This window comes from Rhinopithecus bieti, unplaced genomic scaffold (assembly GCF_001698545.2).
Source record: "Rhinopithecus bieti isolate Rb0 unplaced genomic scaffold, ASM169854v2 scaffold_10548, whole genome shotgun sequence".
NCBI lineage: Eukaryota > Metazoa > Chordata > Mammalia > Primates > Cercopithecidae > Rhinopithecus > Rhinopithecus bieti.
Window position 1 is genome coordinate 1,159,551 of NW_016806834.1, and position 11,123 is coordinate 1,170,673.

Here is an 11,123-nt window from a genome sequence, read left to right on the forward strand (position 1 = left end):
TCAAGAAAGGAGGAGCTTAAAGAGGAGCTGCTAGGCCGGGCACGGTGGCTCAAGCCTGTAATCCCAGCACTTTGGGAAGCCGAGACGGGCGTATCACGAGGTCAGGAGATCGAGACCATCCTGGCTAATGCGGTGAAACCCCGTCTCTACTAAAAACATACAAAAAAACTAACCGGGTGAGGTGGTGGGCGCCTGTAGTCCCAGCTACTCGGGAGGCTGAGGCAGGAGAATGGCGTGAACCTGGGAGGCAGAGCTTGCAGTGAGCTGAGATCCGGCCACTGCACTCCAGCCTGGGTGACAGAGCAAGACTCCGTCTCAAAAAAAAAAAAAAAAAAAAAAAAAAAAAAAACAGAGGAGCTGCTTCTGGCCGAGCAATCACTACTCTTCTCTTCACAAACACCATGGCTCTTCTGAGGGAACCCTACAAATAGGCATCTTGTCAACACTTCTGGAGTTTTGATCTGAAGCTGGCTTGAAACTGTGTGCTGTGCGCTTTTCCTTTTTTCAGGAAAAAAAAAAAGAAGAAAGCTGAGAGGTGGTTAAACTCCCTTATCCCCCCAAAAACCTTTACAGAGATTACAGGGGTATTCTTCCGGGGATCAGGGAGAAAGAACTAAGGTGGAGATAATGTGCCAGCTATTCTGTCCTGAGGAAACTAAGAGTCCAGTTCCTGGTCAAAGATGAGGGGAAAGAAAACTGCCAAGTACAGCAATCCCATTTCCAGCATGAAGAATGGGGGTCTGAAAAAAATTCAATTGTGGAGGCCAAGGGTTAGCCAGTTGAAAATCCGTACCAGCCAACTCTGGAGTGGAGGGGATGCTTCGGTCCTCAACTGTCTGAGGCACTAATGCCCATTCATGAGGAAGGGGAAGGAGAGGAGGTTCTTCTTCAGCAAGAAGATGGAGGAGGAGCTCCCCTCGCTTCTATTACACTCCTTTTTTGATGACCAAGTAGAAGAAAATTCAGCATTGCTGGGGCAAGGGCTGACACATCTTGGGATCACAGAGATGGCAAAATCTTGTTCCAGGTCTTCTGAGGCTTTGCGCTTACTGTAAAAGGAGAGTGTAAAGTTAAGGATGTGGAGTATGAGATTAAGCAGGGATGGAATTCAAGCGTTAAGAAGTTTCTATTTCAGCTTCAGCCTCCGAGTATCAGGTACAGAAGATTTTTTAAAAAAAACAAGATGGCGGCCGAGCGCGGTAGCTCACACCTATAATCCCAGCACTTTGAGAGACCAAGGCAGGCAGATCACAACATCAGAAGTTCGAGACCAGACTGTCCAATATGGTGAAACCCTGCCCCTACCAAAAAATACAAAAATTAGCCAGGCATGGTGGCGTGGGCCTGTAGTCCCAGCTACTCGGGAGGCTGAGGCAGGAGAACTGCTTGAACCCAGGAGGCGGAGGTTGCAGTGAGCCAAGATTGCACCATTGCACTCCAGCCTGGGCAACAGAGTGAGACTCCATCTCAAAAAAATATATAAATAAAAATAAAAACAAAATAAAAAATAAAAAACAAGATTTAGGAGGTACCCAGATCCTCTAATCTTGCCAATTAACTTCCTGCTCCAGGCCATCAGTGATCCTCTTTATACCCTGCAAAACGTTCACCTCCCACACATCCCAGACACTCACATGGGTGAACTCTGACTCTGCAACTTCAAGCTTTTCCAAGGTTGTACTAATAGGCGAAAAAAAACAGAAGCAGAGAGAAAAAGAATTAGAAGACAACAACAAAGGACTCCCCTCTAAAATCTTATACTGCCTCTCTAATTTTCACTTCAGAATCAATTTAGAATTTGGAAAGAAGAGGCTAAAAAGCTACTAGATTTTGAAGCATACTGTTTATTTTTTTGAGACAGTCTCACTTTGTCACCCAGGCTGGAGTGCAGTGGCGCGATCTCTGCTCACTGCAAGCTCCACCTCCCAGGTTCACGCCATTCTCCTGCCTCAGCCTCCTGAGTAGCTGGGACCACAGGCGTCCACCACCACACCCAGCTAATTTTTTTTTTGTATTTTTAATAGAGTTGGGGTTTCACCATGTTAGCCAAGATGGTCTCGATCTCCTGACCTTGTGATCCGCCCGCCTCGGCCTCCCAAAGTGCTGGGATTACAGGCATGAGCCACCACGCCCGGCAAAGCACACTGTTTTAATTAACTATATTTGGCTTCTTGAATACTATAAAACATTTCCCAGTACTCTGCCCTCTTCTGTTTCAATCTCCAGATGTGGTAGGTACCCTCTAAGATTCCCCCCAATGATCCCTGCCTCCTGAGATCCATGCCATCGTGTAATTCTCTCCCCTCTTGAGTGTAGGCTGCACTTAGTGATTCTCTTCTCGTGAACAGAATGCGGCACAGGAGATGGAATGTCAATTTGGAGATTAGATTATAAAAATACCATAGCTTCTTCTTGGACTCATGCTCTAGCCCCTGCTTGCCTGCTCTGAGGAAATTCAGCTCCTATGCTAAGAGCTGGCTATGGAGAGGGCGATGTGACAAAGGAACTGAATACTGCCAACAACCATATAAGTGAGCTGAGAACCTGATCTTCCCTCAGATAAGCTTTTGGACTAATAGCTTGACTGTAATCTCCAGAGAGAACCCGAGCCAAAGGCATCCAGCTAAGGTACAGAAACTGGGATAACAAATTTTTGTTTTCTTTTTTTTTGAGACGAATCTCACTGTTGCCCAGGCTGAAGTGCAGTGGCACAATCATGGCTCACCGCAACCTCTGCCTCCCAGGTTCAAGCAATTCCCTCACCTCAGCCTCCTGAGTATCTGGGATTATAGGCACGCATCACCACGCCTGGCTAATTTTTACATTTTCAGTAGAGACGGGGTTTCACCATGTTGGCCAGGCTGGTCTCGAACTCCTGGCCTCAGGTGATCCGCCCTCCTTGGCCTCCTTACAGGTGTGAGCCACCACACTCGGACTGAGATAACAAATGTTTGTTTTTGACAGCTAAGTTTGGGGGTAATTTGTTACACAATAATAGATAATACAGATTTTGTACCTGGAATTGAGGTGCTGCTGTAACAAAATCTAAAATTTGGGGTGGTGGCCCGGTGCGGTGGTTCATGCCTGCAATCTCAGCACTTTGGGAGCCTGAGGCAGGCAGATCACCTGAGGCCACGAGCTCAAGACCAGCCTGAGCAACATGGCAAAACCCCGTCTCTATCAAAAATATAAAAATTAGCCAGGCGTAATGGTGCATGCTTATAATCCCAGGTACTCGGGAGGCTGAGGTAGGAGAATCGCTTGAACCTGGGAGGTGGAAGTTGCAATAAACCAAGATAGTGCCACTACATTCTAGCCTGGGTGACAGAGGGAGACCCTGTCAGCGGAGATTGCAGTGAGCCAAGATTGTGCCACTGAACTCCAGCCCGGGCAACAGAGTGAGACTCCATCTCAAAAAACAAAAACAAAACATTGGGGGTGGCTTCAAGGAGCATTTTAGTGAAAAGTTAGTGTCCTGAATATGCTGTTTATAGAATTTTGGACTTAAATGGGGTTACCAGTGAGGGCTTAAACTGAGAAAAATTTTATTGGAAATTGAAGGAAAGGAGATCCTAGTAAGGTAGCAGCATAAAGTTTAGTAACAACGTGATTTGTGATTATGTGAAAAGTAGAATATGTGCCTCAAGAATTGGACAATCTAGCTAAGGAGATTTCCAAGCAAAGTCCTGAAGGTGCCACCTGGTTTTCTCTTGATGCTTATAGTAAAATGTAAGAGAAGAGAAAGAAATTATGGGAAGGACTATTAAACAAAAATGCCAGAACTTGATAGGTTTTGAAAATTCTAAGCCTCTCCAGAGAGCAAACGATGCTAAAATTAAGAAATGACAGGCCACATACTGTGGGCTCACTTTAGGAGGCAGAGGGAGGAGGACTGTTTAAGACCAGCCTGGTTAACACAGTGAGACATCATGTCTACCCAAAAAAATGAAAAAGGCTTTTGAGCAAGGATAAGCTCCAGGGCACTGCCAAGAAAATGTGGTCTAAAGATGAAGCCAAATGTGACTGTGAAACATTTCATTAAGACCTCAGAAAAACAAAAGGTCTTGGTTCAGAGTATAGTCAGCCCTCAGTATCTGTGGGGAACTGGTTCCAGGACCTCTCCTTGAATATCAAAATCCACAAGCACAAGTCTCTTACATAGATTGCATATAACTTACACACATCCTTCATATACTTTATTTTTATTTATTTATTTTTTTGAGAAAGGGTCTCGCTCTGTCACCCAGGCTGGAGTCCAGCCGCACGATTTCGGCTCACTGCAACCTCTGCCTCCTGGGTTCAAGCGATCCTCCTGCCTCAGCCTCCTGAGTAACTGGGACTACAGGCACATACCACCACGCCTAGCTAATTTTTTTATATTTTTGGTAGAGACAGGATTTCGCCATGTTGCTCAGGCTGATCTGAAACTCCTGGGCTCAAGTAATCTGGCCGCCTCTATCTCCAAGTGTTGGGATTACAGGTGTGAGCCATCATGCCTGGCCCTCCATATACTTTAAATCATTCCTAGATTATTTATAACTAATGCAATGTAAATGCTATGTAAATAGCTGTTATACTGTATTGTTCAGGGAATAATGACAAGAAAATTCTGTACATGTTAAATACAGACACAACCATTGTAGGCCTAACTGTACAGTACATGTCAGCAACAACATAACATTTTCAGAATTTTTTTTTTTACTATTTTTTCTTTTCTTTTTTTTTCTTTTTTTTTTTAAGGGACGGGGGTCTCATTTTATTGACCAGGTTGGTCTCAAACTGCCTCAAGCAATCCTCCCACCTCAGCCTCCCAAATGGTGGGATTATAGGCATAAGCCACCACACCAGGCTCTCAAGTATTTTCAGTCCACAGTTGGTTGAATCTGGGATGTGGAACCTGTGGATATGTAGGGCTGATTGTGCTATTCAATCATACAAAAGGCTGTTCAAAAGATTGTTTCACAGATCCTTTCAACCGAAAAGCAGGGTCTGTAAGAAGCTTAGGTCTCATGAAGAAGATATTTATGAGTGTGGCTTTTGTCTAATGGAGTAAATCCCAAGGAGAATCACAGGAGGCCCACAAAATCTTCTGTCAGTAGAAACACTGCCACCTTGGATCAAAAAAGACAGAAACAGTACAAAATAAAGAGACCACTAGTTCCCCCAAAATTCTACTGGAAAGAAGCAGGCTGAGAAAAGAACTCAGGTAAAAACACACTCTACCTTTGATGAAAAAGGAAGACTCAGAAGACAAAACCAAGAGTCTAGAGGGTAGAGCCAAGAACCATGGAGAATTATTCTGCTTTGAGGCCTAATAAAAGAAATTCCAACATTTCCTGGATTTTGGAACAGCTAATAAAATCAATGACTCCTTTTTGTGCCTCCCATTCTCCCCTTTTATGTACAGAAATGTGTATATTGGTTATCTAATGCCTGTCTCACCACTGTATGCTAGGTACAAGGGGAAAGAATAACTGTCTCTTTAGTTCCACAAGTTCACAGATTGAGAAGAACTGTACTTAAGGAGCTGTGCTTAAAGAACTATACCTGGGGTGCTCATCCAAACCTGGACCTAATTTAAGTAATAAAACTCTGGACTTTGAGCTAATGTTACAATGGGATGAGAGTTCTGGAGATCCTGGAAGGGGTCAGTTTATTTTGGACATGGAGGTATGTAAATTACTGGAGACCAGAGGGCAGACTATGACAAGCAGTTTCTAAGATGGCTCACAATGATCCCTGCACCTCCTGGTATTCACACCTATGGGTAATCCCTTCCTCTTGAGTGTGGGCTGCATTTAGTGAACAGAATATAGCACAAGTAGTAGAATGTCAATTCTGAGATTAAGTTATAAGAGGCTACGGTTTCTGCATAGGCACATACTCTCTTCTTCACCGTCAGATAGGCCAGGTGCCATGTTCTGAGCTGTCCTATGGAGAAGTCCATGTAGCAAAGAACTGAGGGAAGCCCCCAGACAACAGGCAGCAAGGAACTAAGGCCTTCAGTTCAGCAACCCACAAGGAACAGAATCCTACCCGTAACCACATAAATAAGCTTAGAAGCAGATTCTCCTATTTGAGCCTTCAGATGAGACCCCAGCCCTGACCAACAGCTTAAATGCCACCTCATGAGAAATCTTGAGCCAGGGGACCCAGCTAAGCTGGGCCTGGATTCCTGACCCACAGAAAGTATGATATATGTTTGTTATTTTAAGCCACTAATCTTTGGGGTAATTTATTACGATGCAATCATATTATAGAGGTTTCCAAGGACTTGAAAAGAGAGAGAAAATTATATGGAGAAAGGGGCCAATAAACAAACCTTGTAGTTAGCATTTGCAAAGTCTCTCCAACTATAGGTGAGAAACTGGGGTCAGGAATAGGTGAGCCCTCACTGATTTCCTCCAAAGGTGGAGTCTGAGGTAAAACATCAGGACGACCAAGGTGAACGCCTAGAAAAAAGAAAGAGAAGATGGGGTACGGTAAATACAAGGAAAAATATGTAGCAGCTTGGCTTCCTGGATAGAAATGGGAGCAGAGGTCCTAGCCGGACAAGGTAAAGGCTCAGAAGGAAGGGACGGAGTACCCAATCACATGGAGACCCCAGCCATAGTGCTGACCTGGCTCCACTTCCGCCTTTGTTGTCACTTGTGCCTTGTGTTCCCCAGAGACCGATGGCTGGTAAGTAATGCAGGAGTTGCCACTGGAGCCTACTCGCCGAGAGAAAGATGAGCCAGACCGAAACTTTTTGGAAGGAGAAGGCTTCACTTCAAAAGGGAAAGAGAGAGCCTACTTAGCAACCACTACCAAGACATCCATACAAGTAAATTGCTAGTATCCCCAATACATACCCAAAGTTGGTCTGAAAAGTGAAAAGGCTAATGTCAACAAAGATGGGCTCTATGAATTACTATTCAGAGAACAAGGTGTTAGCTCACTTCACTTTCCAAGAGGCATAAAACCTAGAGGAAAGGAAACATATCCACACCTACCCCTCCAACATGGAACCTTGACAGCTGCTCTACTTCCATCAGATGAAATGTACCCTAATGCATAATTCCTTTTTTTTGAGATGTAGTTTTGCTCGTTTGCCTATGCTGGAGTGCAATGGCGCGATCTTGGCTCACTGCAACCTCCGCCTCCAGGGTTCAAGTGATTCTCATGCCTCAGCCTCCTGGGTAGCTAGGATTACAGGCATGCGCCACTATGCCTAGCTTATTTTATATTTTTAGTAGAGACGGGGTTTCACCATGTTGGTCAGGCTGGTCTCGAACTCCTGACCTCAGATGGTCTACCCACCTCTGCCTCCCAAAGTGCTGGGATTACAGGTGTGTGCCACTGCCCCTGCCCACTTTTTCTTTTCCTTTTCTTTTTTTTTTTTTTTTTGAGATGGAGTCTCACTCTGTCACCCAGGCTGGAATGCAGTGGCGAGATCTCGGCTCACTGCAAGCTTCGCCTTCCGGGTTCACGCCATTTTCCTGCCTCAGCCTCCCAAGTAGCTGGGACTACAGGCGCCCACCACCATGCCAGGCTAATTTTTTTTTGTATTTTTAGTAGAGACGGGGTTTCACCATGTTACCAGGATGGTCTCGATCTCCTAACCTTGTGATCCGCCCGCCTCGGCCTCCCAAAGTGCTGGGATTACAGCACTGCGCCTGGCCCCCCTTTTTCTTTAATAGTATCCTATAGTAAAACCTGAGACAGATAACTTTTTTTGAGATGAAGTTTCTCTCCTGTCACCCAGGCTGGAGTGCAATGGCCCTATTTCAGCTCACTGCAACCTCTTCCTCCCGGGTTTAAGTGATTCTCCTGCCTCAGCCTCCTGAGTAGCTGAGATTATAAGTGCGCACCACCACCCCGCTAATGTTCGTATTTTTAGTAGAGATGGGGTTTCAACATGTTGGTCAGACTTCTCGAATTCCTGACCTCAGGTGATTCACCTGCTTTGGCCTCCCAAAGTGCTGGGATTACAGGCATGAGCCACCGTGCCCGGTCAAGAAAGGTAACTCTTTCACTCTACATCTTCTTAGCACGTATGTGCCCAGCACTAAATAACTGACCTTGTATATTTATCATTTTGTAAAGATTGAAATGATTTTTTTCCTTATCTTTTTAAAATTTTTTGTAGAGATGAGGTCTCATCATGTTGCCCAGGCTGGTTCCAAACTCCCGGGCTTAACTGATCCTCCTGCCTTGGTCTCCCAAAGTGCTGGGATTATAGGTGTGAGACACTGCACCCAGCCTGGTTTTTCCATATCCCTTAAGACTATCTGGCATGCCTAGGTCCCCTCTCCCTTGCCATGTGACTAATGATGCCTAATAGGAGAAGAAGGGAAAGAGAAGTTAGAATTTGCTGTGGTAGCAGCATGGAAGATTTGCAAAAAAAGAACATTGGCACTTTCTAAACAAGAAAGTTGAGGAAAGAGACTAATAACATGTGCTAAGCAGAAATCAGTAAATGCTTCTCTAACCACTTGAGATAGAGTAGAAGATAAAACAGAGATACACAATGGTAACCTCATTGTGTATCTCTGTACATAAAAGTCTGGCTCTGCCTATCTCTGTAGCATGGATCCTACATCCACAACTACACTTTTTTTTTTTTTTGTAAATCCCAGTTCCCCAGAAATGGCCCTCACCTCATTGACATACGCAGTAAGAGCCAAGGGGGAAACAGCAACTTGGAAACGACTGTGACAGACTGACTAACACAAAGGATAAGAAATGGCTCTCATGGGATGTAGGTGGGAGGAGAGGCCTCTGGCGTTGGCAGCTCCCTACCAGAGGTAGGAGTTGCCAACTGGGCAGGAGTAGGCAGTCACTTGGTAGAAACCACTTACAGGGAATCTTCTTAAATACTGTGTTGCACATGAAGCGCTGGAACCGTTCAGCGTAGAAGCCTGGGCGATGCACTGAGACAGTGTCCTGCAGAGCAGAAGAAAGGCTATAGAGTTAGAGGGAGGCCCAGCAAGAGGACCTGTAGTCCAAGTGCCATCTTCCCCCAGACTGAGTCCCAAGCAGAAGGCTAAAACCCACAAATGAAATAAATGGAAAAGGCCAGGCATGGTGGCTCACGCCTGTAATCCTAGCACTTTGGGAGGCCGAGGTGGGCGGATCACCTGAAGTCAGGAGCTCGAGACCAGCCTGTTCAACATGGCAAAACCTCATCTCTACTAAAAATACAAAAATTAGTCAGGCATTGGTGGCCGGGTACCTGTAATCCCAGCTACATGGGAGGCTGAGGCATGAGAATCGCTTGAACCTGGCAGGTGGAGGTTAAAGTGAGCTGAGATCATGCTACTGCACTCCAGCCTGAGTGACAGAGCGAGACTCCGTCTCAACCCAGCACTTTGGGAGGCCAAGGTGGGCAGACCACTTTGGGGTCAAGAGTTTGAGACCTGCCTGGCCAACATGGTGGAACCCCGTCTCTACTAAAAGTATAAAAATTAGCTGGGCATGGTGGCGTGTGCCTGTAGTCCCAGCTACTCGGGAAGCTGAGGCAGGAAAATCACTTGAAACTGCGAGACGGAGGTTGCAGTGAGCGAGATCACGCCACTGCACTCCAGCCTGGGTGACAGAGTTAAGACCCTGTCTCAAAAAAAAAAAAAAAGAAAAAATTGCAAGAAACTGAGGAAGCCAATCAGAAGTGATGGAGGCAGAAGTGGGTAAGAGAGCCTCTAGTATTGCTACTTACCCCATCATGTACCAGGGCTTTCCAAGAGTGCTCCAACTTCTTAACAAACCTGCAAGAAAAATGTACATCACTTCCTCATGTCATTTTTCAATAAATGATCTTAATAACTTTATATTTTAGGGGGTTAAAGGGCTAATAGAAAACCTTGAAAAGACAGAAACTGAGAAAGCACATCTACTAGTACACTGGTTTTCCCAAGAACAGACACAGCAGTGCTGGTTCATCATGGAGACCAATGTTGTTTCTAGGTAAGTCAATTATTCCCCCATGGGAAAAGGTCAATTTATGTCCCTGGCAAATCAGGAACATGAATATTTATTATAAAAGGAGAGCTGAAGGAACAGATGGGCAAGACTGGAAAGGGTAGTTAAAACTGGATGATAATACTGAACCAACAAACCAAGTACTGTCCAGTCCTCATTAGTACTTAAAACCTTACAGGAACAAAACCCGGGTCTAACATTTCTAGCTCCTCCCTGATCATCACTTCATTGCCTCTTAGTTCCACAGGCTGATACCTTTTACAGAACACAGTGACCCTCCTGTTTTTCCTCCATGGAAAAGGGCAGCATTTCTAGCTGTATCCCAATGTGGAGCATGACTCATCTCATAGGTTTTTGCAAAGAGCCAGACAGATGGCATATTCCACCCCGGTGCTTCCAAGACTGACTCAGCTTTCCATAGAAGGTATACATTATGTCTGGGGAGATGGGGAAGGGAGGGTTATAAAGGCCGGGGAAAGAGGCAAAATCAAGGAAATAAACCAATAGACCAAGGAAAACTAATGAAGTAAGTAGCCAGACTGCAACTCACTATTCTTGCTTCTGGAAGAACTTGGCAACAAACCCATCTAAAAGAGAAACATGAGTGGTTATCTGTATCCACCCTCTCTTAATTTGGGATCCATATGCTCCTCACCTGTAAGACTGCAGAATGTCAATGATGCCAATATAAAGCAGAAGCCTTTCCCCTTTACTATTCCGGGCAGGGATGCCACCCATACTGGAAAAGGCAAAAAGGAAAGGGTGAGAAAATCTGTTGGCTAGTTTAGTCAGATCAGGACAGGGAAGTGAAACCTAAACATAACTGCCTCATCCTCCATAAACCAGGAGATCAGACAATAAGTGATCAAAAAAACAAAAAGAGAAAAAAATATATTAAAAAAACAGGAGAAAATGAGATCCTTTCTCTAACCCCAGGAACTCTCTAGGGTATGTATTATAATCTAGTTTTCTCCAAATCTCCTTGCCTACCTCTTCCACTCTGATTCCACCAAAGAGAATCTAAAATTCCACTACTCAGCAATTTGGGGAATGCTCTCCTAATTAACTCAACTTCAGTACTTTTGCCATCTTAATTTATGCCCACTAAGACACTCTTCTTGAGACTCATGTTACAGGATTTCTTTTTCTTTTTTTTTTTTTTTTTT

The 11,123-nt window shown here is 44.8% G+C and overlaps 1 protein-coding gene across 16 annotated transcripts in view; it reads right to left on the bottom strand.

The window, feature by feature from the left end:
- Window positions 1-348: 348 nt before the first annotated feature.
- The window catches only part of PIP5K1A (phosphatidylinositol-4-phosphate 5-kinase type 1 alpha), a 50,265-nt gene continuing 39,490 nt past the window's right edge, over window positions 349-11,123 (bottom strand). For 11 of the 16 annotated variants that reach the window (XM_017877718.1, XM_017877716.1, XM_017877717.1 and 8 more), the window contains 7 exons: window positions 10,613-10,696; window positions 9,695-9,743; window positions 8,841-8,925; window positions 6,621-6,767; window positions 6,323-6,452; window positions 1,635-1,680; window positions 349-1,049 (listed from right to left, as the gene is read on the bottom strand). In XM_017877718.1, coding sequence (XP_017733207.1) covers window positions 1,047-1,049; window positions 1,635-1,680; window positions 6,323-6,452; window positions 6,621-6,767; window positions 8,841-8,925; window positions 9,695-9,743; window positions 10,613-10,696 — 544 coding nt within the window. In that variant the 3' untranslated portion in view covers window positions 349-1,046. Of the gene's footprint in view, window positions 1,050-1,634; window positions 1,681-6,322; window positions 6,453-6,620; window positions 6,768-7,620; window positions 8,317-8,840; window positions 8,926-9,694; window positions 9,744-10,612; window positions 10,697-11,123 lie in introns of those variants that run through there. The other 5 variants (XM_017877721.1, XM_017877720.1, XM_017877719.1 and 2 more) reach the window with 3 other exon arrangements.